This window comes from Mytilinidion resinicola, assembly GCF_010093595.1.
Source record: "Mytilinidion resinicola strain CBS 304.34 unplaced genomic scaffold BDZ99scaffold_12, whole genome shotgun sequence".
Classification (NCBI taxonomy): domain Eukaryota; kingdom Fungi; phylum Ascomycota; class Dothideomycetes; order Mytilinidiales; family Mytilinidiaceae; genus Mytilinidion; species Mytilinidion resinicola.
The window spans coordinates 1276360-1301133 of record NW_022985448.1 but is presented as its reverse complement, the minus strand read 5'-3'; the positions used below and the strand labels follow the sequence as shown (position 1 = coordinate 1301133).

The following is a 24774-nucleotide window of genomic DNA, read 5'->3' as shown; positions in this document are numbered from 1 at the left end:
AGCTTGGCAGTCTTAGTCTCTGGCCAATGAACGAACAGGGCCGACTTTAAGTATGACTAACCCAAAAGTTTGAGAACGAATTCACCACGAGCAAGTTCACTCTCTCTCCTCACTTGATGCCTTGCTCTCACGGATGTTTCCAGCACTTGCGCGTGTCATAACGAGGACAATGGCGTCTCCAGCTCTCGCACACGTCCCTATCCCAAAGAATGGCGTCGATTATCGTGGCAAAGTGGTGCTTGCGCCGATGGTGAGGTCTGGGGAGCTACCTTCGAGGCTCCTTGCGCTGAAGTATGGAGCCGATTTGGTATGGGGTAAGTAAGATAACAAAATGTCGTCAGAATAAGCTGGAAGCTAATATCTAAATTCTTAGGTCCCGAGACCATCGATCGCGCCTTGATAGGCACAACTCGCCGTCTTAATCCCAACACATCTACCCTCGAGTTCTCACGTCTTCCCTCCTCCAAGATCCAGAACCCAGCGCTCGATCCCTTCAACCGCGAAAGCGTCATCTACAGAATCCACCCAGAGCTCGAACACAAACGCTTAATATACCAAATCGGCACTTCCGACCCTACCCTTGCAGTGATTGCCGCGAAAATGGTAGCCGCGGACGTAGCAGGCATAGACGTCAACGCGGGCTGTCCGAAGCCATTCTCCACCGCAGGCGGCATGGGCGCGGCTCTACTGAAAACGCCGGACTTGCTCTGCAATATCCTCACAGCACTGGTAGAGGAGGTGGGCAAGCCGTTCGAGATTGGCATAAGCGTGAAGATTCGCATTCTGGAGGAGCCCGAGGACACTGCGGTTTTGGTGAGGCGGTTAGTGAAGACTGGAATCACGGGCTTGACCGTTCACTGCCGCACGACGCCCATGCGGCCACGCGAGCGCGCGATACGCGGACAGTTGAAGATGGTGGTGGATATATGCCACGAAGCAGGTGTAGCGTGTGTGATGAACGGAGACGTATATTCGAGGGGAGAAGCGCTGCAGCTCGTCCAGGAGTATGGCGCTGATGGTGCTATGATTGCCACGGCAGCGGAAAAGAACCCGAGCGTGTTTCGACCGGAAGCGGAGGGTGGAACGTTCGTGGGGAAGCAAGCATGGAGAACCGTCGTTGAAGAGTACCTGAGAATATGCCTGCAAGTGGAGAATAGGTGGGGGAATACGAAATACCTGCTTGGCCAGATGATACCGGGGAAGGAAAAGTGCTACACGGCTATGAATCAATGCAAATGCTACCGGGAGGTAGTCCGGGCGCTCAGCATGGAGGATACTGAAGGTTTGATGCAATTAGCGACGGAGGTGGACGAGAGGCTGTGTATACCACACAGCGAATTCAAGCCTAGCAAGAGGGCAAAATTCAAGGAGGCTGCAAAGCCAGAGGCAACTGTCAATAATGCAGCGGACGAAGCGGAGCAGAGCAAAGCGAAGCGAATCAGGGTTGCGCAGCCGGTTGCAGACCTAGCTCATATCCCAGAGCTGGTTCCATCGGCAGCCTTGAGTGTCTGAATCCTGATTTTCAACATTCCGGTCACTTGGACCAACCTCAACTCTCTTACGAAGGCATGGTCTGGCGTTCGGTGGATATGAATGGCGCACTATCTGGGGCATGGGGAATTGCAAACAACCGGAATCTAGGTGTTACTTCCTGCGTATCGCTCCTTAGCAAGTAATTCTTAGGAGGATGAATTTGAGAGCATTAAATTGACGCGCATACCATCCTCTTGATATTGAATGTCGATTGCCCAACCAGAAGAAGCCTAGTTAGCGCAACGCCAAGGCCTGTGCCGACTTTCCAACCTCACCCCGACTCCACTGTCTACCGGTCCGGCGAAAAGATGCCGCCTATGAATCAACGCATTCAGTCTCCGAGAGGTGAAAGATTCGATCGGCCCTTCACAGCCCTGCGATATGCCTTATAAGGCTGGCTGCCTATCGTCGCGGACTTGGTCGACATTTCAAGTGTCTAACCTCGATCTTCACTGCCTTTTTCTTAATTGATGGGCATTCGGCTAATGTATCCTTGCAGTGTCTAGCTACAGCATCCTTTGAGGTTAAGTTGCGATATTTGTTCTGCTACAATAATTCCTGCCCTTGTCATTAGTCGCCTCACTCTCTAAAGCCTCATTCTTTACGTAGATTCAATTCGCTCAGCCCCCCGCTGTCGTTCCAGAACCTGTCCATGAAGAGGCCATCTTACTGGCTATGTTCAGATCTCCGCTAGAGAGCGCGAATTTGTTTCTCATCATGGGCCATGACGTCAAATTTCGAGAACTCCTGTTCCCACGGCAAAGATGTGGCCAACGTTCCGACCATTCAAAAGCTGAGCTCGATGGGCGTCTTATAATCTTGTAAGACTAGCATCAACTACTACTCAAGAGCTATACATCGGATATATGCCCGGACATCCATAGCAGATGGATATAAAGGGATACGACGCGTGACGACCGCCACACGAAGCCTTCCTTTTGATTTCTCGGATCGCATAAAAGCTCCATGTCAGCCTAGACAGTCTTGTGGAATGTGTGCCAGTCACGAATGGTCCACACGCACATGGTCTGATGGACTCGTCTAGGCCCGGACAACCGGGCTGGCCCATGTCATCTGAATCTCTCCAAGGGGCACTTATCTTCCATGCCGTTAGCATTCCTAGTGTGGGGCGTGAGTTCCATACAGACTAGCTATCTTCCTTTAAACTATCGGGCCCAAAGATCCCACGCGGGTAGGCGAATTCAAGGCCTCGGTAGGCAATCTCACCGCTCGTGGTATACTCAACTCTCACGAGCCGGATGCAGTTCCAATCTCAGCGTCGGATCCGGCATTAGCTACAGCTAACATCGTATTCGCCTCACAAAATTGCGAGACCGCAGCTTGCTAGATCGATCTCGTAAATGACCTCAAGGATCAGGCCGCCCAGTAGCCAGACGCTACAGCCATTCTCTTCCACGATACATAGCCTCAGCGTGTATGCCTCGCGCAGTGAAGCACCGAATAACGATTCTCCGTATATTCATTCATGCAAGTTCTTGCATAGTCGCTAGCGGGCATCATCGCCAGCCGCACCGACTGGTCTCGACTCCGTCCCGGGCAGGGCTTTCTTTCCCTCAATTTCATCAAATCGTGGCTCTTAAGGCTAGACGGTTAGACAGAGCCGCCTTGAAATTCGATTGGCTTTCGATATCCCCGTTACATACCAAAGGTCTCGAAGCCAGTCCGAAACCCAGGGCAGTGTATATATATGGCCAGCTCCAACAGGCTTGTCCTAGACAATTATCTGCTATCCCTCAAACTCCCATCCCTATCAGCTCTCTGACCCGTCAATATGGTGTGTTGTTGTGCCTGTCGAGTTCACGCACAAGACTCCACCCCACCAGCCCCCTCCGTAGCATCTCTTAGCCAAGGAGACGTACCCACAGTCCCAGATGGCGGACAGTCCTTCAACCCCCCTGATACCTACATTACAGGTAAGCTCGCAGTTCCATATGCATTCCACGTCCCACCAGTCATGATCCTAATGACGTTACTGGTGGTCAAGAATTATCATTGCAGCAATCGGACAGACCCTCTTCCTCTGGCCAGACATGGAGACGGCCTCCCCAACATCTATACATGGAACCAAGGCCTATAGATCACGCCATATCTAACACGGTGTTGCCACATCCCCGGGACTATCCAGTTCCCCGTCCTCCATTCGACCATACTTCACATGCTGCCCAGCAAGGTATAATTCGAGGTCGTAACGAGAAACCATTTTCTTCTAATGCATATCTCCAAGTCCCCCATGATAGGTTCCAACACTCTCCTGAGACAATCCCAAGGCCCAACGTTCATCCGGACGTTGACCAGGTCGGTTTTTGGTTTTCCCATCCCATTTGGTCATGCATCCACTCATGCAATAACAGCCAATTAAGTGCATTGAACGGGGTTTACGTAAGCTAGAGACAAATGAAGAGGTATGCAGGCGTGTTTTGCGTCAACATCGTAAGACTAGCTGGGACCCTTTGCAAAGATTTCTTTTGGAGCCTTCTTTAGAATGCGATTTTCTCTATCATGCCGAATACCTCGATTATATCGATCACATTGGAAATTCACGTTAGCCAATAAAGGAAAGGGTAACGTCATTGATTGGTTATTGGCTCGTTGGCTCCAAACAAACACTTTTCTCCCTTACAGTTCTTCCTCTAATTCCGTTTTGCACATTATCGATGAGATCTCAGGAAGAACACACGCCAGGAACAAGAGCATGAAAACTCTTCGACTCCAGCGACGCCGTCCGTGGAAAGGACACACCCGCAAAAGCGCCAGACATCCTGCAAATACCACGAGCTCTTTCCTTCTTTACGAGCAACCCACAGTATCTCAAACGAAACCTCATGATCCGACGGAAACCAGAAAGCCATGAAGCTACGCAGGACGTCTTCGACCCAAGCCTGATAAGCTCTATCAGCGACTAGTTGTACGAAAGAAAGAAGGCTCTTAGGCACGTACCAGTTCAGCTAGTTGACCGGAGTTCCACATTCAGGGCAGCACTTTCCCTGAATGACCCAAACAGTCTCGCCCTTCTCGAGGCAGGCCGGGCAACGTCTACCCGGAACCTGAGCGATTGTTAGCACCAAGGTCATATTCAGAATCAGGCGAGAAGACGAACCGGCATGGTGGTGATGGGACCGCTAGCGAGAAGGACTTCGCTAAGCTCCTCGGAGCAGTTCTGGTGGCAGGCCGACGAAGGCATTTCGAATTAGCGAAGATGGATGATTTCTTTTGGTTAGCTTTGGAGGAGAAGAGGTGGAGAAACCGAAAGAGTAGCTGGTTGTGATGGCGGGAAAGAACGACGGGCGGTGAGCCTGGCTTTATACTTTTCAAGTCGCCTTTCTCCTGGCTCGTCCCTATCCTCCTGCAGGGGCATATGCTTTTCATTCGTCATCGAGGTTACTCAACGCTCCTCAAAAGGCCGGTGTAGCACCGGAACCTAAACCAATGGCACTGTATCCGATAGTTCCCTGACTGTGATGCGATTATGCGCCGTCTGGTGAATCGTGTAGCATGACAAGCCATGGCTCGGATTTTCTGTCCAAGCTCTGCATCTGCTTCCCTTTACTTCCTCATCAACTCTTACTCTTAGTTTCTGCTTCGAATTGACCCAGTGGCTTCGGTTTCACGTTCGCTAACAGACTGCCATAAGTGGCCAAAAGTATTGTCGCGGAACTAGCTATGGCCTCGCCCGAATTTGGAGCGATGGGAACAGGAGCAAACTTCTGGGACATGCAGCTTCGATATTTCATCCTTGTTGGTACTCGAAGCCTTTCGTTGGCTGTCGGACAGATCTACCTCACAAGACCTAGTGAAGTGCGAACCTAGTGGTCGGGGCTATCGGATTATGACCCGTCATATTCCCTTTCTTTTGAGTCGCTTAATGGACGTTGCGTCCATCGCGAATTTGAGTAGGTCTAACATTGTTTTGGCCTTAGGGTTGCAGCGCGTACACCATCCTCTGCATGACGGCTTCGATGTCCGCTCCGAGGGCCAATCACGTAGCCTATTCAACGACCTGGCGGACGGTTCGGTGCTGTGTCGGCGTGGACCATTGTGGCTATATGCAGCTGTTCAGATAGCTGACCAGTCGGAGCATTACTCCTTCCAAGCAGGCGATTTTGTTTTGTTGAAGCGACTTGTCACTTTCCTCTGCCTGGCTGAATACACCATTGTGCCACAAGGCCGCATATCCAGACCCTTACACGCACGCTATTCCTGCAACCCCGCAACCCTACTACTTTCGCGTGTGTGAAGATACTCAAGCACGAGGGATGATTTTCGAGGGGATTTTCCTGCCGATGGTGACATTAGAGTCGGATTCCTGTTACGACCGAATCTTGGGAATCAAGTCGCGAAGTAGGGCGCCTTACGCCCATCTTGCACGTCCAAGGTGCCCTTGTGCATCAAAGAGCGAGCGTACATGCTGCAGCTAAACATTTCGCTAAGGTGTGGAACCTCAAGCTGCAGTCAGTGCCAAAATTCCTCTGTTGTTTTCCCGCTGTACCCGCTTCCTAACAACATCATCCTGCAAGTCCACACTTGCGTGCATGGCTGCTCCATCTTTCATCTCCCGGCGACTAACTCGTTATTCCGGAAACCTACTTTGTACCTTCGCGGTTGTACTGGTACGTCCCTCGAACCCTCGTCTAGCTGAGCGAAGAGCCGATTCTGCGTGATCGCCACGACATTCCTTTCCCAGCGTCATCTTGAATGTGGATGCCCTCTCAAAAATCCAGGCACTCCAACGCTCCTAGCTGCAAGCAAGCAACCTCACCGCCATCTCCATTCTCCCATAGTACGGCTCCGGAAGCCCCTAACGTCGATCCTGTCACCATAGCCGCGCTAAGGAGCATCACTCACAGGCCACACACTGTAATAACGGCTCATAGCGGCATCACTTGTCAAGGTGAAATTCCCTGGCTACGAATTTTACATGGTAAGACCGTGGACCTACAGATCTAACAAAATGACTTCTACGCGCTCGTCGCAGCCCGTGGCAGTGAAGCTATTCTGTCTTCTCGCTACGAATAAGCCTTGCACGACACTTTGTTCCAAGTCCACCCATCACACCGCCAATCAGTTGTGTCACCACGGCTCAGCATACCAGGGTCGATCTGTACAGCTAACACTCCCGACAACCTGCATAGTCCACGAGGACTGCAGCAAGCTTCCACTGGTTCGGAATTGCGTCACTCGCTTCGGTCGGAAAAGTTCCATGGCCTTTTTACAATGATTGCACTAATATGGTTCTCCTCGATGCCCATTCGATGGTTGTTTCGAATTCTGGACCCATCTCATCTCCCCGGGCACTTTTTCGATCGGCGGCAATGCATTGTTGACAGGATATGGGATTTGGGGAAAAGTTATCAATAGTATCGATATGCTGGTACCCACGTTTCCAGGTTAGCCTCGAAAACGCATTATACAATCTATCGCAAGCGCTATTTCAACTTCAGCATACCGCCATGCTAGCATATCCGAAAATCCTCAAGGGTAAGGATCGTCATATGGTTCAATCGATTGGAAGCTTTACTACAGTTTTGTACACTCGTCTCGTCGCGGAAGAACTCGACCGTTAACTATTATACAGCACTATCTTACAGCGCAGCAGATGGGTCATCAAGGTCCCCAAATTTACACAGCCAAGCCCAATGTACTCTAGAAATACTTTCGTCAGTTTCACCAGACTACAACCTGATTCAACGTCAACGTCTATGATATAAGCGTATATCTAGAGAAATCACGGTAGAAGATCGTCCGATATCGGACCACGAAGCCTTGCTCTTTAGGCTCACTTATTACCAACAGTACCTCCTGAATGTATCGTGTCTCAGAACCAACCACACATATCTCGCCTAAGAGCTTCTCTGCGCCACCAACGAGCTCGGGATTGTCTCCGACGACTCGCTAAGCTGTGTGCTAATTCGTTCTGTGCTACCGCAGACCCAAGGAAGATCCCATTTCACGTGTGTACACACTAAAATCTCGCAAATCCCCGGTCACTGAGGGTACGCGCATGACAACAAAACCAGAAAATAACCAGGGTGCTTCGTGAGCATCGGCCGTTCCATTTACATAGGCGCTGGCAACTCGCGATAGAGGTGCTACAGCGCCAACCTCAAAACGCAAATGCTAGTTATCCCCATCCACAGCCCATACTAGGACGCCAATATGGCTGCCACAGCACCAATATAACCACTTTCCTCGCCAAGGACGGCAATTGCTGGCCAAACCACCCGCAGCCATGCTCGAAACACGATATACCACCCCTCTGGACATCCTCCAACCCGCTATTGCACCCGCGTGCCTAGCCACTAACTCACGCTCTCACAAACCACGTTGATCACATGCCACCGAACTCACGAGCGGGCTGGGTCAGGCTGAACCGGCGTCGGACGAATCCCCCGCCGTGCGCGTAACGCGAACCGCCGAGAGTGGCGTGCTGGTGATACTTATGACGTCACGGCATTTCACGTACATTTTTTCTGAGATGCCCGTGTGCGGTATGCCGCTTCCTATCGGTATGGATTGGATGGAACGGTTCTGGGTTTAGGGTTCGGGATGAGGGTATTGCGGACGGCGGGACGGATGTGGTAAGGAGGCGATCGATTGGTCATAGCTGTGGTCTTTAGTATGCGTGCCCTAGAAGCTGAGCGATTTTCCTGTCTGACGAAACCCAAGTTGAGAAAAGGGGTCAGTACGCGACTTCAAACCCACTTCTTGAAATAGACCGAATGGTATTGATACTGAGGTCTACAGGCAGACCAGACGCTCAAGGAAGTCATAATTCATCAACTCATAATCTCCTCATCAAGCACCGCTCATTTTCGTTGATCCTGCTCCCAAAACGGGTCTGCCGCATCCGTAGGTACCCCATGATGCCTCAAAACTCCCTCACACGCCGTTTCGGGGGCATGCACGCCCTCCTGGGCAGAAACTAGGAAATCTACATCAGCGTGAGCGTCACGGCAACTAATCGCTCGACAGCTAGAGGGAAGGCTCCGTGGCTCGGGTGAACGATGTGCGTGTAGCTGCTTATTAGGCACTGACACTCTTCTCGATTCTCACAAACAACACGCCCTTGGTCAGGACCCCATGTGCATCGTACAAGTGGATCATGCGCAGGCCAGGCTGGAAGCGGTCGAGGCGGAAGCAGGCCCATGCAGCGAGATCGTCGTTGAAGTGCTCGTCGTCCATGACTTTGAGTCTGAGGTGATTGTTAGTATGAATCATGCCGGTCTTCCGAGGCGGATTCGGGAAATGCGCGAAAGCGGATGAGGGAAGATACAGGACAGGTACGAGAGGGAATAACAAGTTTGCTCGAGTTCTCGAGCACAAGAAGCGGCTGCGTGCAGCCTTCGAGACGATATCGCCACACCACAGCCACTCCTGCAGTGCAACGAATCGCCTCGTAGGTATGGCTGTAGCACAGCTGGGGCACTTGCTGCTGGCAAGAGGAGCGTGGCGATCTACATGGCTAGATCTCATCCTGCTTGTGCTCCTTTCTGGCGACAGGCATTTGAATCGAGCCACGAGGACGTAGGTCTAGCCGCAATCCTAGGGCAGGGGGAAAGAAAATTGTACTGAACGGCTACTCACCGCACAAATGTCAGCTCTTCCGTCACCCCTCTCACGTTTGAGAAACGAATAGTCTCCCTCTGGAAATCCGGGTCGGGGGTCTTTGTTGTCTTCGTGCGTCGTTTGTAGTCGCCGCCGCCTTTGCTTTTCCCACCTCCGGGGATTGGCTCATCACTGCGTTCCTCGTGCTTTTCCACATGCAGCTCGCACTTGACATAAGGCTTGAAGCTCTTGGGATTGTGCTCCTCGGGTGGGAGTGGGATATCCTGACCGCCAAAGAACTCAATCGTGAGATCGAGGTTGTGGTGGGTCGTTGCTAATGCCTGGTTTTCTGCCGTGCTAGCACTGCGATAGCCTTCTGGCTTCAACACCCAGCCATTGTATCCAGAGAACATGGCTTCATTGAGCATCATTCCCGCGTCCCATTTCTGCCAGTTCAAGGCCACGATCTGGACACCAGTTCGCCAGAAAATGGATGGGTCTAGATTGGATGAGTTGAGGCGGAGGCCTTTGGGATATGCCCGCATAAAAAAGTTCTTGTTGTGGGCGAACAATTGGGTGGGGGTTTGCTCGTGCACCTCCATCAGCGTCTTCTCGGACAAAGAGAACACATGCGTAGGAATCTTCGCCTCTGGCTGATCAAAATTCTTGAAGTGATAGCTACGAGTATAGATGCCCAGTCGTCCCAAAGCTTCGAGAATCTTTGCTTTTGGCGCAGCTGGTTTGGCGACTGTCTCGGGCACATCATAGGATGATGCTGACGATGAAGAGAGAGCACTCGACGACTTCGATTTTTCCAATTGGAGGTTCGTTGGCTTAGGCGGTTCAGCATCCAGAGGCTTTGGTGCTGTGTATTTGACTTTGATCAAGATTTTGTTCCGAAGTTGGTCCAAGCGCGGTAGGACGAGCTCTTCCGTGCTCTCACAAGATGTGATCGGAAGATCAACCAGCATGCCTTTCCAGTATTCCTCCATGATTTCTACCATAATCTCCTGCTGCTCGAGGCTGGTGTGTACCTCGAGACTGACGATTACAGGCAAATCCGAAGCAACAAAGGCATAGTCCCGTATAGATTTGCACACATCTCGAAACGGTGTTTCTTTTGTGAGTGTGTAGCCATGAAGGACTCGTGGTTCCGCTCGTATCGAGCTCGAGGTGGACTTCCATGGCGTGACTTTGTCCTCGGGCGAGGCCTTCGAGACAGGATGTGCATCATGCGCACCTTTCGAAGGGCTGCGATCCGATTTCCTGCCAAACCGCAGTTCTAGCTTCTTCATAAGTTTCCGCTCAACCTTCTCTACCTTCTCTTTCTTCTTAGGTTTGGGGCCTTTTGCGGACTCGTCTTCGGAACTAGAGCTTGAAGGCGATTCGCCATCCCAGACGTCGATCTCCACGCACCGACATCCTCGCAAAAGCACCTGAGGAGGTCAGTGACTGTAGTTTTATGCGGTAAGCTCCGTCCTACTGACATTTTGGTATGCTTCCCCGCTCGCTTCACTTGACAGCTGATTGCCAGTCAAGTACGTATTGTGACTAGAGGAAATGAAGTAGTTGGATATAGGGTACGAGCAATCCACTATCGCGGCAGGGCCCATAGCATTGGTAGCGCTCGACGACAGGTATTTGGCGAATTGGGAGAAAGAGGAGCCGTTTGTAGACACCTCAATACCCTGAGGGACAACATGCTGTGATTCAGCGAGCCACTTGAGGAATCCGTCCTTCGTAGCCAATGAATGCGTCTTTTCCAACTCTTCGTACACAGCTTTCATATGCTTTGTGAGGACCGGAGAGAGGTATTCCACTGCGTTGGCATCTGGGCTAGTGTTCGCGGGGGTGCCTCCTCCAGCTTGGAGCTCAGGCTGGGCGGTATCTGGAGCTGCTATGGTGGGCATTTTGGCTTCGGCTGGCTTTGGGGCCGGTATTTTCGAAGGCGAAGAGCTGGCCATGTTGATGCTGGGCGCGTGAAGGGTGTTTGGTGCTTATTGATGGTGAAAGAGTGATGGTTCTTGCCTGCAGTCGCGTCTAGAAGCAAAGGAAATGCGGGTCAGCCTCGTACAGTTTTGATCAGACCTTAGGAACTGGCATCTTACTCTTGACCTCTCTGTCGAGAGAGGAGAATTAACGGGACTGAGGAGGAGGTGGTCATCTTGCGTTGGCAGCTGAGCAGGATCTTGGCAGAGCAGACGTCAAGCTCGACCGCTTCAATTGATCGTCCATCCATTCGAAGAGCAGCCGCGCGCTCTAGCATCACTAAGAAGCAAAAACGTCGAAGGTGGACGCATAGAAGGCACAGTACTTTTTGTATTTACCGCGGTCTTCCATTTGGGCATTCCGCCAAGCTGGAGTAAACGTCATACCGATCCTACTCAGTTCCCCGGCATCAATCCGCCATCCACATTAACAACTGACACGTACTTACAATGTCCAACAAATCCAAGAACCAAGCGGAGAGCGAGGTCAAGTCTTGGGGCTTCAAGCATGTATTCACCTGGACCGATGGCCCGTAAGCTTCAACTCATCAACACATTGTGGCCATCCATCTAACGCATCGCCACAGAAACGCTCACTACCCTCCGCACTCTCATCGGGGCCTAACGACACATCTCATTACCAATGGGGAGCTCACAATAACATACCCCAAGGACTCGAGCCCGTCGAAAGAGACATTTGGCATAGGCGATCGAGTGGATGTAGATGCGGAGCGTGTTCATGAGGTGTGGATAGGAGAACAGGGATGCACATATGTCATTGGGGAGTGAGATACTTCGTACACAGAACGCTTCCAACGGAAGAATACAGTAATATGGCTTCATAGGTGTTATTTCCATAGCCTTTTGCCGTGTTTTAACGGTTTCTACACTGGCCAATCCTGCGGTAGTGTTATCATGCACAGGTACTGTATTTTAGTAGAAAGCATGCTTTGGTACGCTCACGGGATGCTTCGATGAGTGCCGTCGATGTGGAGCAGTCTGTAAATTATTTCGGAGCCTTCATCGTTCAAATCTAGGACAGGATAGTCTGTGAATGGCAGGTGTTTCGCCTGGACGCTTCCATAACCTCTTAAGGCAAAATTGTGTATAGGTAACCCAAGCTTCAAATCTACTAGCTGATGAATCGAAAATGAAATGTCAGTCCAAGATAGCCCAACACTATTCTAGAGAATCAGAGGATGATGCACATCACGTGACGACGTGAGCGATAAGATAAGGTCCAAAAAGTTTAAGCTTCCTCCAACCACGGTTGCAAGTGAGCAGCTTCCAGATGGCGATCATGACGAGAATCAGAGCATAGCAACCCGACCAAAACGTCACTCCTAAGTCCCTCCGTAAACATCACCATCCATCAGAGCGACGTCTCAAGCAATGGCAGGCTTTTCCTTCCCTCCGCCCCCGCCGCCTCCCCCGAGATCGACGGCCCCAGAACCTTCCGCTCCGAGCAGTTCGTCGCAAAGAGGTGGCTATAGCAACAACTTCCGTAGCGACCGAGGCGGAAGAGGCAATCAGGGAGGTCGTGGGCGTGGACAGAGCAATAACTACAGAGGAGGAGGGCAGCAGCAGCGAGGCGGCCACGGCTTCCAGCAACCTCGAAACCCGCAAGCTGGTGGGGATCGTCGACAAGAGCATGCAGGAAGAAGTCGAGGCCAAATTCAGCAATATGGGCACAACTATGCACTACAAGAACAGCCAGCTCAATACCAATACCCGCCAACATCATCAAATGCCTACGGCCAGACACAAGTTCCCGTCAGCACATACGTCAATCCGAACTTGTCGCCGGTTATGATGGCCCCTCAAATGCAGAATGCGACGCCTGTTCAGCCACAAATTGATCCGATGGCATTTATGCAGGCTTTCTCGACATTCATGGTTTCTCAAGCTGGGATGCAGAATGTGCCTGCTCAAGTCAATCCGGCGGCCCCTAGCCAGTACCAAGCATCGCCACCCCGGTACTCTAAAAACCAGCGGTCCCCTCCTACTGTAGTTGGTAACAAGAGGAAACGGAGTTCAAACGAAGAGTATCAGGAACGCCATGTTTCCAAACTTCAGACTAATGCGTCGACGAAATCAAAGCCTGCGAAAGCCAAGGTGAACGTGCCGCCTACCGTTCCCAGTTTTGGAATCACACTTCCGACCGTTTCAAAACCTGCTCCTCCGCCACCGCTAGTTCTTCCAAAAGCCAAAAAGGACGCAAAGAAAGCGAAAAGGGGCAATCTACTAGGTCTCACGCCACAGGCTGACCATAGTGACAGCGAGCCGGAAAGCATTGATGAGGAGGCTACCTATGCAGTGAATGTCACAGGGTTAGTCTTGACACCACGACTTTCTGAGAATATAGTACTAATTGTGTGAAGTCTTATTTTCGAATACAACGGGGAGACGGCAGCCTTGAATTCTCCAGCCGAAATCGCAGCGTGGATCCGCGAGCGGAGGAGACTGTACCCAACTAAAGCTCGCGCTAAGCAGAAATTACAGGAGGACCGCCTCAGACTAGCAAACGAACACGCAATACTTCTGCGTGTGAAGGAAGAAAAAGATGCTAAGGCTGGCGTCACTGTCAAATCGGAGAAGAAGGACAAGAAGACTGATCAGAGGCAAGAATTGACTTCTGAGGATAAGCGAAAGCAAGTGGAACATGAACGGCAGCTCAAGAAGATCGAGAAGCTGCGAAAGAAATTGCAAAAGAGCGAGGAAATGCTCGCTAAGTCGGAAGGTGGTTCCACACTGGGACGGATTGGTACCATTGAGGTCAAGACTGAGGTCAAGACGGACTCTGCGCCATCCGGCGTGAGACTATCAAAGAATAATCTTGGTCTGGACTACGGAAGTGACACCGAATCTACAGGTGAATCTGCGGACAGCGATGACTCTTCCGATTCTTCAGACTCAGACTCAGACTCGGATTCGGTTTCAGAGTCCGAATCTGATGATGAAGACTCAGCACCTGAAGAGGAAACATCAAAGGCGCACCTACCATTGCGCGTATCCCCTCCGAAAGATGCCTTGAAGCGTAAGACGGCGCAGACAGTCTGCCCCTATCAAAAGAGGTCCGGAAAATGCACCAATAAGAGGTGCAAATTTTCGCATCCACCAGAAATTGCAGCAAAAGAGCCCAAAAAGCGAGTAACTTTGTACGATAGGGTAAGTTTGTCGACACCCTCGGAGGAGTATGATGCTAATCAATTATGTAGATGATCGAGCAGGAGGAAAAAGTAGCGGACATGCTTGCCCTACAGGCTATCAAATATCTTGGTAGCACCGGTTTTCTGTCTTAGTGGAGATACCCAATTGCATATGCCTCTTGAGGCCTTTCGTGAACCATGCAAATGAGATAACATGCATACTAAAAGATGAACGTCTCATGTCTATACATAATTTGCAATATTCTAAATAGTTTGCAATACAGTCCGCCGCATTATGCCGCATTATGCCACATTATGCCACATTATGCCACATTATAACACATTATACCACGTTACCACACACTCAAATCAATGTGCTTGAGAGATGACAGAGTAATAATCCGCGCTAGATTAAGTGTAGTTGAGTGTCCTCTCGTGAAACTGAACCGATTTCAATTAACTCAAGCACGGCTGATCATGGGATCTCGCGTCGACGTTTAATTGGTCTGACGTCGACCGCGTTCACCGCCGTCTCCTCAACATCTATTTCTCCACTCGCCTCATCTTGCTAAAGCCAAAACCTCATCCAGCTGTGATTTGGTAATGCCCAACCAAATATATGCTCGTGTCGGGAAGTCCCAGACTTCTGGGAACGGGCTATTCGCCGATAAAGCAATCCCGGCCGGTGAACTAATCCTTTCAATTTCTCGACCTTTGGTCGGCGTGGTCGAAGCAGCGCGGCTCTCTGATACCTGCGCAAACTGCTTCAAGTGGACTGCGGAGTCCTCTATCGGAAGTCGGCCTAATGTCGAGCCCAACGGTGTCAAAGCATGCACAGGTTGCAGGACCGTCGGATATTGTAGCAAAGTCAGTATAGTTAGGGTGACTGGCAGACACGCATAATAACATCATACAGGAATGCCAAAAGGCAGGGTGGAAGCGGCACCACAAATATGAATGTGAAATCATGGCCAGCACGGTTTCCAAGGGCAATATGCCGACAGCTGCGAGGGCAACCATGCAGTTTCTGATACGACGAGCCAAGGGCCTCATCAATGATGAGACTTGGGAGTCTGTCCTCCGCCTGGAATCTCACATTGAGGAGATGAGAGCGGCTGGAGGGGAGAAGTGGCTGGAGGTTCAGCTCGTGGCTCAAGGGGCATGGGCTTTTTCGATGACGCAGGCAGAGTTCACATTGGGCTTCACGACTGAAGTGTTTGGAAGGGTAAGGTTTTCTGCCATTTTCAGCAATTATCTGCAACTATCTGCCATTATCTGTCATTTTATTGTCACTGTACTGTTCACTGCACTGTCCCTTGCACTGTCCCTGCACTGTCCCTTTACTGTCCCTTTACTGTCCTTTACTGTTCCTCTACTGTCTTTTAATACTTATTCCTGTGAAGGTATTGACCAACTCCATAACCTTGGTAACCCCGACATACGACCCAGTGGGCATCTGCATAGACCCACTGGCAGCAGTGGCAAATCAATCCTGTGACCCAAATGCCGTTGTCGTAATGGACGGCCCAGTGCTCTCCTTCCGCTCTCTCAGACCAATTAAAAAGGATGAAGAGATCTTCATCTCGTACGTTGACGGGACGAATCCCTTCGCCCGGCGCCAGCAGGAACTCAAGCAGCGTTGGCACTTTACCTGCAAATGCACGAAATGCCAAAAGGGCCCAACATCGCCTTCCGACCTCTTCAGCATCTCTCCGAACAACCTTGATGCCAAGTGGAAAGAGACTGCCGACCACCTGCTCAGAGAAACTCCATTTGCCAACGAGCCAGCGAACTACGTCGGTGACGACCTCAATTCCCGCCGCGCCGCTGTCATCCAGGGCGTTGCCTTCAATAAGTTGGAGACAGCGCGGTCGACGCTCGACCCTCGCCAGGCTATCTCCCTTATCGAAGATGGAATACGGACTTGCTTCCAGTCCAAGCTGTTCCCAGTGTATCGACAGCCCTATGCCGCACTGCGACACGATCTGCTCGTCAATATGATATCAGCTGGTAATCACGGCATCGCATTCGCGCAGGGCGCGAAGTCGTATTTCCATGTTGATCCGGTCCTGTTCCCCGAATCACATCATCCCGTTCGAGTGGTGCACAACTGGAGGCTTGCGATGCTGCTGATGTACCTAGGGAGCGAACCAGATGACCCGATGACTCAGGGCATGGTGCAGCAGGGAGTGGACATTGGGATCATTATTTACGGACTTCTGATCGAGGTACAGAGCAATGTGCCATTGAGCCACGGAAAGGATAGCTCATTTGCAAGAGCAGTGAAAAGAAAGGTGGAGGAGGTTGAGGTAGATATGACGAGAGCCGACGCAGGAGCGCTCAGGGGGGTTGAGCGGAGGATTGCTAAAGAGTGGGAGCTCTTCCGGCAGATGGGGGGTTGGATGCAGTACTGAGCTGGAAGGCGGGTCTGGAGGTTGGGTGGGTGGAGTAGAGGGCAGCGTAGCTTGAGCGGATCATGCCGGGACAGTGAATGGCTGAACCTTGGATGGGGGTTCTATCCTCCTCTCAGATCGGAATCTGTGTAGAGGATGTTCGCGATCGAGCTGCAAGTTCGAGTGGCTTGTCCACCTTCTCTATCTCTTGATGGTTGATCTTTACCATCTAGTATTCTCATTACTTATGGCTATCTAACCGTCATTCATTATTCTATGGCAAGGCTCAGGCAGCAGTCTCGCTCTGCTAGCTTCGATCCTCTGCATATTCCATATTTTTACCATTAACCACTTGTTCCACTTCACCACCTTACTACCTGTCACATTTTCACCGGGCGTCTGTCCCCCTTATCTCACCCGACAGCCTTCACTCATCTTCTCCCACTTGTCTCACACTCTTCTTCACTCCCTCTCTTCTACTTAGCCTTCCCTCTTCCTCAGACTTCCAATCCAACTCCATCACTTTCCAACCTTCGAGCTCCCCACTACTTGTCCCACTGCAACCATCCTAAGCACACCGACCTACACTCACTATATCGTTCAAGATGCCTCCCAAGAACGGTGAATCCAGCTCCAGCAGCAAGATGGTCTCAATTGATACTGTCGCCATCCTCCTGATGGCCTTAGGGGCTACCACTATCAGCCAGAAGCAGCTAGAGATGATGTCTGCCATTGACGGTACTCGTACCGCCAAATCGTTCTCCCACCAGATGCACGAGATCACCAAGAAGGCGAAAGAGTTGAAGGCCCGCGTTGATGCAGGTGAAGAGTTCGTGCCAGTCCAAGCCAAGAAGCGCGGTATGTGCCCACCTTTCATTCACGATGCCCTTGCTCTGAGCTGACGAGTCGAGTGCAGGCGCCACCCAGATGTCCTCCGCATCCGTCACTCCACCGAAGAAGAAGGCCAAGGGTGCGGCCAGTGCTCCCAAGGCGAAGGGCCGGGGCAAAGTCAAGACGGAACCAGAGGGCAGTGCCTCACCGTTCGACAACCAAGACAACTTCTACGATGCCCACGACGCCCGCAATGGATATGGTATGTGATGATGCTTTGGCTTCCAATATTTTGTCTTTTGCTTGCTGATTGACCGATGTTCTTCCAGACGACGAGGCTGAGGGACATTCCGACGTGGCCTGAACTATGAGGCGGTACGGCACGGAGTCACTAGAAGATTCAACGATATCGACGACTTCTCACGAGGCTTTTCTTTCTGGCAGCTCAAGTCATTTTCTTCCGATGGGGTTCACATGGTTGACCGACGTGGCTGCGGTCTCTTCTTTGGTCTCTTGAGGGCCTACTTGGGTTATGGGACGGCAGGCTTTTTCTTTTCCATTCGCGACTGGAGCGTACTGATGGAGCAACGTGCACTACGACGCAAAGCATCTACCAGCGCCAGGTCAGCGTACGGAACATTGACGGCACACGAGACAACCGGGGGAGTATGGAGACTTGAAAGCTGGTCTACCTTCAAAATGTCGGATAGTTTCCTATTGCAATGTACAAGTCCAACCTGCATTTTCCTCAGTGTCTGCGGCACATGTGCGCATGTCTCAAAAGCCTTCTATATGCCGGGCCCCTTCCAATGACGTCGTTTGAGGTGGTACGGCGAGTCTGCAGAGCATTCACAACAATAGATGCTCGCCTTCCACATGCATCTAAACCTACTGATCGCGTTCACCTCATAGCGCACGCGTCACGCTTCAGCCCACGGCGACAGTTCCTGCCGAGCAAAGAAAAAAAGCACACAAGTAGTCTCCCTGCTGCAGCCCGGTGTTGGTTTGACCATTCCAGAGTGGGCTATTTCTATGGCTCGCTCGGAAGCGGAAATTAGACGCTCGCGAAGCGGACACGAGCAGATGTCTGACGTGCTTTTCAGCCTGCGAGGCAGACGAGGGCCGAGGCGCAGCAATGCCTTCAGCCGCACACATGCCTTCCAGACGGAACGCGGTGTTTTCCTGTGCATCGCGGTGCTCGCGCATCGCGACACCCGCTGTCACCTGCTGTCCGCTGGGACTGGGATGCAGACGTCACACGTGCCCGTGAGGAGTTTGCAACCCCTGAAGCTAGCGTACCCCAGATTCATCGCGTCGCACCGCATGTGGCCAGACCCTCCAGTCACTGGATCGGGCAGCGGCTCCCTGGGCCGAGAGGGAAGGTGCAGCACTACCCCCGTCGTGAACGATGCTTCCGGCGCTCGTGATTCGCTGCACCACTCAATTCATCTCACATCCAGGCGCGGCCATTCCACTTCGAGGCCGCGGTTCAAGCCCGGCCAGCCATGGCGCCTTTTTGCCATTCCTGCCGTTGCTTTGCCAATTCAGCCGTAAAGCCAGCCCGCCCGCGCAATCCGATCAGGCCTTCCATTTCTTCACCCTTCTTCCATACCACTACCGCTTTCTCCACGCTCTTTCCACCACTTCAACGCCCTCTTACACACCCACGCTCTTTACAGACTCCACCATCTACTACTACTTCTTCTCACCCAGTACTACTTTGTAATATCCACTCCCGCCGACATGCTCTTCGTCAGGTCCCTCCTCGTTGCCGCCTCGGCCCTGGCCTCCCTCGCTGCCGCCCAGTCCAAAGTGATCAAGTTCACCAAGGTTCCGAACATTGTCACTGCTGGCAACGCGTACCCCATTGAGTGGACGACCACAGACAACACCACTGTGGGGAGCCTCGCGCCTCTGCCTCCTATGCGACGCGTCGCTGACTCTTTTGCAGCCCATCACCATCAAGCTCCGTGTTGGTGGATTCAACAACCTGCAAGATGTCTCCGTCCTGACTAGTACGAACCAACACTCTGATGTGCGCTGCGCAGTTGGCTAACATGTCGCAGCTGATGCCTCCGGGGGCAAATACACCTGGACCCCAGACAAGGGCCTTGGCGATAACTCCTACTACGCTCTCGAGATCATCCAGGGCAAGGAGATCAACTACTCTGCCCAAATCTCCTTGAGCGGTGGCAGCACTTCCTCCCTGATTGCGACTGCCTCTGCCTCCGCCGCATCTGCCTCCTCCGCCTCGTCTGCCTCAGAGTCTTCTGCCTCAGAGTCTTCTGCCTCCTCCGCCTCTGCTAGCTCAGCATCTGCGTCTGCGACCGGCACCACTCTATCCACCGCAACCATCACCGGCTCATCCCCATCTGCCACCGCTTCCGCTGCTTCCAAGACTGCCTCGCACAGCTCCGACTCGCTCACTGCCGCGACAACAAAGACGACCGGTACCGCGTCCTCGACCGAGTCTGCTATAAGCGCGCCCACTTCCACTGGCGCCGCTGACAGGATCATCATGGGCAGCAGCCCACTGGCGCTGATCTTTGGCGCCGTGGCTGCCATGGTCTACCTCAACTAAACCAAAAGCATTGCATAACACTATATTCTGCGAACTGCTTTGACGTTTCTACTTGAGTTTTGGGAATCTTGTATTTTACGTCTTGATGCGCGAAGTTGAATGCATTGATTGGATAAAGAGAGACTTCTCCCGTGGGAGAAGGGGGAACGCGGCGTGGAGGGGGCGCGAGGCGCGAATCGCGTTACTTTTGTTGTGACATATATCGTTCGTACTGTTGTAACTAACCAAAAACTCCTTCGGATAGTGGGTGGAAATGTCTAATTGTGTAAAACTACGCGAGGCTTGGTTGGTGATGTGCTGCCTGTGATATTTCGTCAGGTGAACGACACCATACTGAAGGTTTCAGCATGATTCATCGCAAACGCTCTCTGTGTCCGAACGTCATTTCACATAGGAAGCTGAATGCATTTCACAAGATGCCAGCTCCCTCAGACCTCATAGCAATCGTTCGAAGACGTCAACTCAGAGTTCCATAGAGTTGAAACAGCAGTGGAGCGGCAGCCCCACAAGAATTTAAGCTTGACCGGCATAAGCATTTACGTCAAGCCAGTGTGCCAGTGAACAGAACAACCATACATGAATGCGTGACGTAAGTCCGACGAGGAGGCAAAACCCTAGCGAATCGTGCTTCTCAACCGGAAGAATGGCCTGGGAATGGATGGTGGAGGCTGGGGAGAAGCCGTCCGGACATCTTCACTTCTCCACAAAAACCGTTACGTATGCGGTGCAGGCTTGGTGACACGCCGCAAAACGCCTTGCCTGCAGATGCAGGGCTCCGCGTTTGACACGTTGGACTGACAACTGCAGCGTTCCACGGGACGCGCAACACTGCTGCAAGGACTGGGATGCGGATTGAAGTTTTCGAGGTTCAACACCACCCCTCCACCATACACAAGATATATCTCCCACCTACCTACATAAATCTACAAGACATATCCATACCCTTCAGGCGTACCCCTCCGATACAGGTACGCAAGCAGTCTCACTCCGCTCCAGCCACCCAGACCGCTTTTCACGCTCAGAAGCGGAATCCCTGCGTGCGTCATCATCGTCGGCCGTGAGCGTGGAGAGCCGCTGGTGCGCCTCAACCCTCCCTCCCTGCTTTACGATGCACCTAGCCTACCACCGAGCCGCATGCCACACTGACTGAGCCACTAAGGCCCGGCTGAGCACTAGAAGAGCCCCGTTTTGGGGCGAAGTGTCGCTGAATACGGCCATGATGAGGCGCGGGGATGTTGAGGAGCCGGACCGTAAGGCTGATGCTTGATACCTGGCGTCGGGACCGGGATTGGGATGGTGGCATGTATATTTATGGGTGTCGACTGCGCTGTTTCGGTTTGCTTTTCTTCTCTTCAACTTCTCAAGCACATTGGTTGCGGTGTTAGCGATACTTAATATATCTACCATCCATCGTTCACGACTCTACCTACCAATATCCACCCTCATCCACCCTCTACCACTCAAGCTCTCTCCAAAACCCACTTCTCAAACCTCACCAATCTTGAGCATCCAGCCGAAAAAGAATCAAAAGCCGCCAAAATGCGTCTCACAACCCTCCTCATGGCCCTGGGCCCCCTCGCTCTCGCCTCGGCCTCCACAACCTCCTCCTGGGGCAAGCCCTTCACCCCGGTCCCGGCCACCGTCTCCCAGGCCTCAGCAGGTACGTCCGCCGAGTCCTCCCCGACCGCTGCGACCCCAACATCCGCCACGCTATCCGCCACGCCCTCAACCGCTACCCCATCATCCGCCACTCCTACCTCACGACCATCCGTGATATCCACAACCCTCACGACGGCATCGAGTTCAGCGTCGAGTGCAACGTCGAGTTCGAAGAGCGAAAGCAAGACTGACTCTTCGTCAGCGAGCGCGACGACGGCCACGGCCACGGCTGCTGCGAAAGCGACAAGCACGAGCACTGGGGCTGCGATGCCCATGGCTACGGGCGTGCGGGAGGCGGTTGGGCTGGGCATGGTGGTTATGGGGGGCTTGGCTGTGTTCGTTTAGTCTTGACGCCGCAGAGACATGATTCGATGATCAAATTTGGTGGATGGGAAAAGATAATAGCATGACCGTTGTGGGAATGAACTGGCTGATGCTTCAGAGGCGGATGTGTGTGTGTGTGTGTGTGTGTGTAAGATGCATCGGAGAAGGGGGTGTCGAAAGAGGGAGTGGGCAAAATTGAGTTGAGCATAGCGAGGAATAATGATAATATGTCCATTACGACTTCTTGACTTCCAGTTTTGAGCGATGTCATAACTTGCATCACGAAAGTTCAACAAATCAAAGAGTGACGAAGACATGAACAAAATCAACTAGAATCGCTACTTCAGGGGGGGGTATGGTCTCCACAATCCGCCTAACACCAAGGTCATGCAACGGAGCCAACGCATCAAAATGAGAACATCAGCCTTTTCTCCAAACACCGCTCTCCAGATCTACCTTAACGCACCGTTTCCATTGACCATACCACCCGCCCCCCTCTCCCCAGTCCCCGCCCCTGCCCCTAATCCCGCCTCCAGCCTCCCAACCAGCTTCTTCACGCCCGACCACTCCTCCTGCCTAACCCCCTCCGCACCACCAAGCTCGCTCCCAACCTCAAACACCGTCACCACACCATCCATTCCACCGACCGCAATCCTCTTCCCCTCATTCTTTTCCCACGCCACCTTATTCAAACTGCGCGCCATGAACCTCCCCAAGCCCTTCTTATCCCCCGGCGCCGTCTTCGCCACCGGCACCTCAATATCCACATTGATATCCCAGATCTCGAGCATGCCCGCGCCGTCCACGAGCGCAAACACACCCGGCTTGACCGGCGACCAGCGCACGTCGTAGACGAGGTCCTCACGCGGGAAGTCGAGCAGCGGCTCGACCACCACGGCGCCGCCCACGCCGCCCGCCGCGGCGCCCGTGACAGCCGTGGAGCTGCTCGCCGCGGGCGGCTTCACCTTCCACAGCTTGACGCTCCAGTCGACCGAAGCCGAGAGCACGAGGTCGCCGAGGTCGATCTGCCCGCGGGTCGGGTGGAAGTCGAGGCTCATGACGGGCGCTGCGTGGCCCGTGTACTTGACGCGCGCGTCGACGCCGGCCTTGGCGCCTGCGCGGTCGTAGCGATGGCACGGGTAGATGGAGCCCTCCTCGGTACCGGCGAGGAAGTAAGTCGGGTCGGATTGCGGGAAGGCGATGCAGGTGGGCGCGATGTCGTCGGTTTTGGAGGGCGGTGGTGACACGAGCTCCAGGGTTTCTTCGGGCTTGGAGAGGCGGTCGACGGTCCAGCCGAGGACGACGCCGTCGGTGGAGCACGAGATGATGTTGTTTGCGTTTTGGGTGCCGACGATGTCTAGGCTGTAGACTGGGTGCGTGTGGCCGCCTTTTGTGAGGGGCGTCTTTTGCACTGGGGCTTGTTTGGCACGGGTGTCCCATAGGAGGACTTGGCCGCTGTAGGCGCCGCCGATGATAAGGTTGGGGTGGAAAGGGGAGAATTTCGCGGTTAGGATGTCGGATTGGGCGTGAAATACGTACTCGGGGCGTTCGGGCATGTGTTGATTCCAGACCTGAACGAGTCCGTCTGGTTCATGTGGCGCGGAAGGGTTCTTAGTATAGGCCGCCAGAACGAGCTCAGGAAACTATGTCTAGATGAGCCAGGAATCTTAGTTATTACATTGGGCAATGCTTACCTTTGGAGAGATGCCCAGATCGCTGATCATTCGCTTCTTACTCCATCGCTCATCCCAGAACTGTGCAACCTCCTTTATCCGTCTGCCCTTTTTCCCTGCTGCAGCTCCCACCGCATCATCTTCGTCGTCCAGCCCCTCTCCCCGACCCAACGCATAGTCCGCAAGAATGTCGTATTCCTGCTCTAGCGCCCTTTCGATGACCTTACTCGACCGCTCCACGAAATCCAGAAAGTCCTCAGATGAAGTGACAGCATTGAGCTCCTCGTCCGACAGTGTCCGTGCTGGGAAGTTGGGCTGTGATGTCGACACCGGTGCCACAGGATCTGTTCCCAGTGCCTGTGCAGCCCTCACCTCTTCCTCCACCTCCTTCCGCAGCCTCTGCCGGATATCCTCGTCCCGCTCCCTCTCCCTCCTGCTCAATCGCTTGCTCGCTCTCGGGGTCTTCACTGCCGTAGGCGACTCGTCATCATCCGAGTCAGATTGGAAGGACCGTACTTTTGGAGGTGTCCATTGCTCCTGGGTCTGCACGCCCTTGCTGTATGTGATGATCTCTGGTTTTGGCTCGGCCGGGGTCTCGTAGATGGTAGTGAGCGGCCCTATCGATAAAGTCTGCGTACCGCGCTCAACTTCCCCAACCGGAGTTGCGCCCATATATGGGGGAGGGGTACCAGTGCCACCACTGAGTTGTCCAGCACTTATTTCAGACGTTGGGCGACTTCCTTTGCCTCCTGCTGGTGATCCCGGGCCCGTCGAACCGGGCCTGCTGCTGCCTATGATGCCATTGATAATGTTGTCTACTTCTCGTCTCGTATGCTCTCTGCTTGGGGTGGGTTGTAGGATCTGAGAGTAATGGTTAGTTTGAGTAGAATAGGATCGTAGGGGATATAAACCTCGGAGGGAGACCCTGACATGCTCTGCCGGTTTTGAGTCTCCTTGTGCCGCAGTTCCCGTTGCCGCTTCAGCTCAGCTAGCTTCTGCTTCTTCGCCACGATCTCATCGCGACGCTGCTGCATCGACTGCGTTTCTCGCTCCATGTTGCGGAGTTGTGAGGGAGGTTCG

At 52.8% G+C, this 24774-nt stretch overlaps 12 protein-coding genes across 12 annotated transcripts; 8 read left to right on the top strand and 4 right to left on the bottom strand.

The window, feature by feature from the left end:
* Nucleotides 1–93: 93 nt before the first annotated feature.
* On the top strand, nt 94–1717 carry BDZ99DRAFT_464423 (FMN-linked oxidoreductase). The gene is made up of 2 exons (XM_033720305.1): nt 94–314; nt 374–1717. The coding sequence occupies exons 1-2, from the start codon at nt 170–172 to the stop codon at nt 1510–1512; spliced, it is 1284 nt and encodes a 427-aa protein (XP_033575523.1). The 5' UTR covers nt 94–169; the 3' UTR covers nt 1513–1717.
* Nucleotides 1718–3221: 1504 nt separating this feature from the next.
* BDZ99DRAFT_58143 (uncharacterized protein) lies at nt 3222–4158 on the top strand. The gene is made up of 3 exons (XM_033728743.1): nt 3222–3467; nt 3539–3849; nt 3906–4158. The coding sequence occupies exons 1-3, from the start codon at nt 3326–3328 to the stop codon at nt 4098–4100; spliced, it is 648 nt and encodes a 215-aa protein (XP_033575522.1). The 5' UTR covers nt 3222–3325; the 3' UTR covers nt 4101–4158.
* BDZ99DRAFT_464422 (uncharacterized protein) lies at nt 4122–4792 on the bottom strand. Its single transcript, XM_033720304.1, has 3 exons — nt 4652–4792; nt 4492–4598; nt 4122–4433 (listed from the first exon to the last, which is right to left on the bottom strand). The coding sequence occupies exons 1-2, from the start codon at nt 4733–4735 to the stop codon at nt 4500–4502; spliced, it is 183 nt and encodes a 60-aa protein (XP_033575521.1). The 5' UTR covers nt 4736–4792; the 3' UTR covers nt 4122–4433; nt 4492–4499.
* A 3733-nt stretch (nt 4793–8525) lies between these two features.
* BDZ99DRAFT_57993 (PLC-like phosphodiesterase) lies at nt 8526–11309 on the bottom strand. Its single transcript, XM_033728742.1, has 4 exons — nt 11205–11309; nt 10584–11136; nt 9136–10532; nt 8526–8743 (listed from the first exon to the last, which is right to left on the bottom strand). The coding sequence occupies exons 2-4, from the start codon at nt 11058–11060 to the stop codon at nt 8575–8577; spliced, it is 2043 nt and encodes a 680-aa protein (XP_033575520.1). The 5' UTR covers nt 11061–11136; nt 11205–11309; the 3' UTR covers nt 8526–8574.
* A 22-nt stretch (nt 11310–11331) lies between these two features.
* BDZ99DRAFT_464416 (uncharacterized protein) lies at nt 11332–12233 on the top strand. The gene is made up of 2 exons (XM_033720303.1): nt 11332–11617; nt 11672–12233. Exons 1-2 carry the CDS (start codon nt 11535–11537, stop codon nt 11871–11873), a joined length of 285 nt encoding a protein of 94 aa, XP_033575519.1. The 5' UTR covers nt 11332–11534; the 3' UTR covers nt 11874–12233.
* Nucleotides 12234–12476: 243 nt separating this feature from the next.
* BDZ99DRAFT_499838 (uncharacterized protein) lies at nt 12477–14555 on the top strand (the record flags this gene model as incomplete). The annotated part of the gene is made up of 3 exons (XM_033723680.1): nt 12477–13414; nt 13466–14252; nt 14303–14555. 3 exons carry the CDS (start codon nt 12477–12479, stop codon nt 14384–14386), a joined length of 1809 nt encoding a protein of 602 aa, XP_033575518.1. The 3' UTR covers nt 14387–14555.
* Nucleotides 14556–14836: 281 nt separating this feature from the next.
* Nucleotides 14837–16647, top strand: BDZ99DRAFT_489189 (SET domain-containing protein; the record flags this gene model as incomplete). The annotated part of the gene is made up of 3 exons (XM_033722968.1): nt 14837–15100; nt 15150–15458; nt 15637–16647. The coding sequence occupies 3 exons, from the start codon at nt 14837–14839 to the stop codon at nt 16645–16647; spliced, it is 1584 nt and encodes a 527-aa protein (XP_033575517.1).
* Nucleotides 16648–16939: 292 nt separating this feature from the next.
* BDZ99DRAFT_57893 (uncharacterized protein) lies at nt 16940–18000 on the top strand. Its single transcript, XM_033728741.1, has 3 exons — nt 16940–17484; nt 17543–17719; nt 17787–18000. The coding sequence occupies exons 1-3, from the start codon at nt 17232–17234 to the stop codon at nt 17819–17821; spliced, it is 465 nt and encodes a 154-aa protein (XP_033575516.1). The 5' UTR covers nt 16940–17231; the 3' UTR covers nt 17822–18000.
* On the top strand, nt 17760–18327 carry BDZ99DRAFT_57889 (uncharacterized protein). Its single transcript, XM_033728740.1, has one exon. The coding sequence runs from the start codon at nt 17932–17934 to the stop codon at nt 18268–18270; it is 339 nt and encodes a 112-aa protein (XP_033575515.1). The 5' UTR covers nt 17760–17931; the 3' UTR covers nt 18271–18327.
* An 873-nt stretch (nt 18328–19200) lies between these two features.
* On the top strand, nt 19201–20038 carry BDZ99DRAFT_522093 (uncharacterized protein; the record flags this gene model as incomplete). The annotated part of the gene is made up of 3 exons (XM_033725679.1): nt 19201–19353; nt 19409–19472; nt 19524–20038. 3 exons carry the CDS (start codon nt 19201–19203, stop codon nt 20036–20038), a joined length of 732 nt encoding a protein of 243 aa, XP_033575514.1.
* A 1260-nt stretch (nt 20039–21298) lies between these two features.
* Nucleotides 21299–22208, bottom strand: BDZ99DRAFT_57838 (uncharacterized protein). The gene has a single exon (XM_033728739.1). It carries the CDS (start codon nt 22006–22008, stop codon nt 21499–21501), a length of 510 nt encoding a protein of 169 aa, XP_033575513.1. The 5' UTR covers nt 22009–22208; the 3' UTR covers nt 21299–21498.
* Nucleotides 22209–22473: 265 nt separating this feature from the next.
* BDZ99DRAFT_446103 (WD40 repeat-like protein) lies at nt 22474–24728 on the bottom strand (the record flags this gene model as incomplete). Its single annotated transcript, XM_033717955.1, has 3 exons — nt 22474–23664; nt 23716–24555; nt 24606–24728. 3 exons carry the CDS (start codon nt 24726–24728, stop codon nt 22474–22476), a joined length of 2154 nt encoding a protein of 717 aa, XP_033575512.1.
* Nucleotides 24729–24774: the final 46 nt, after the last annotated feature.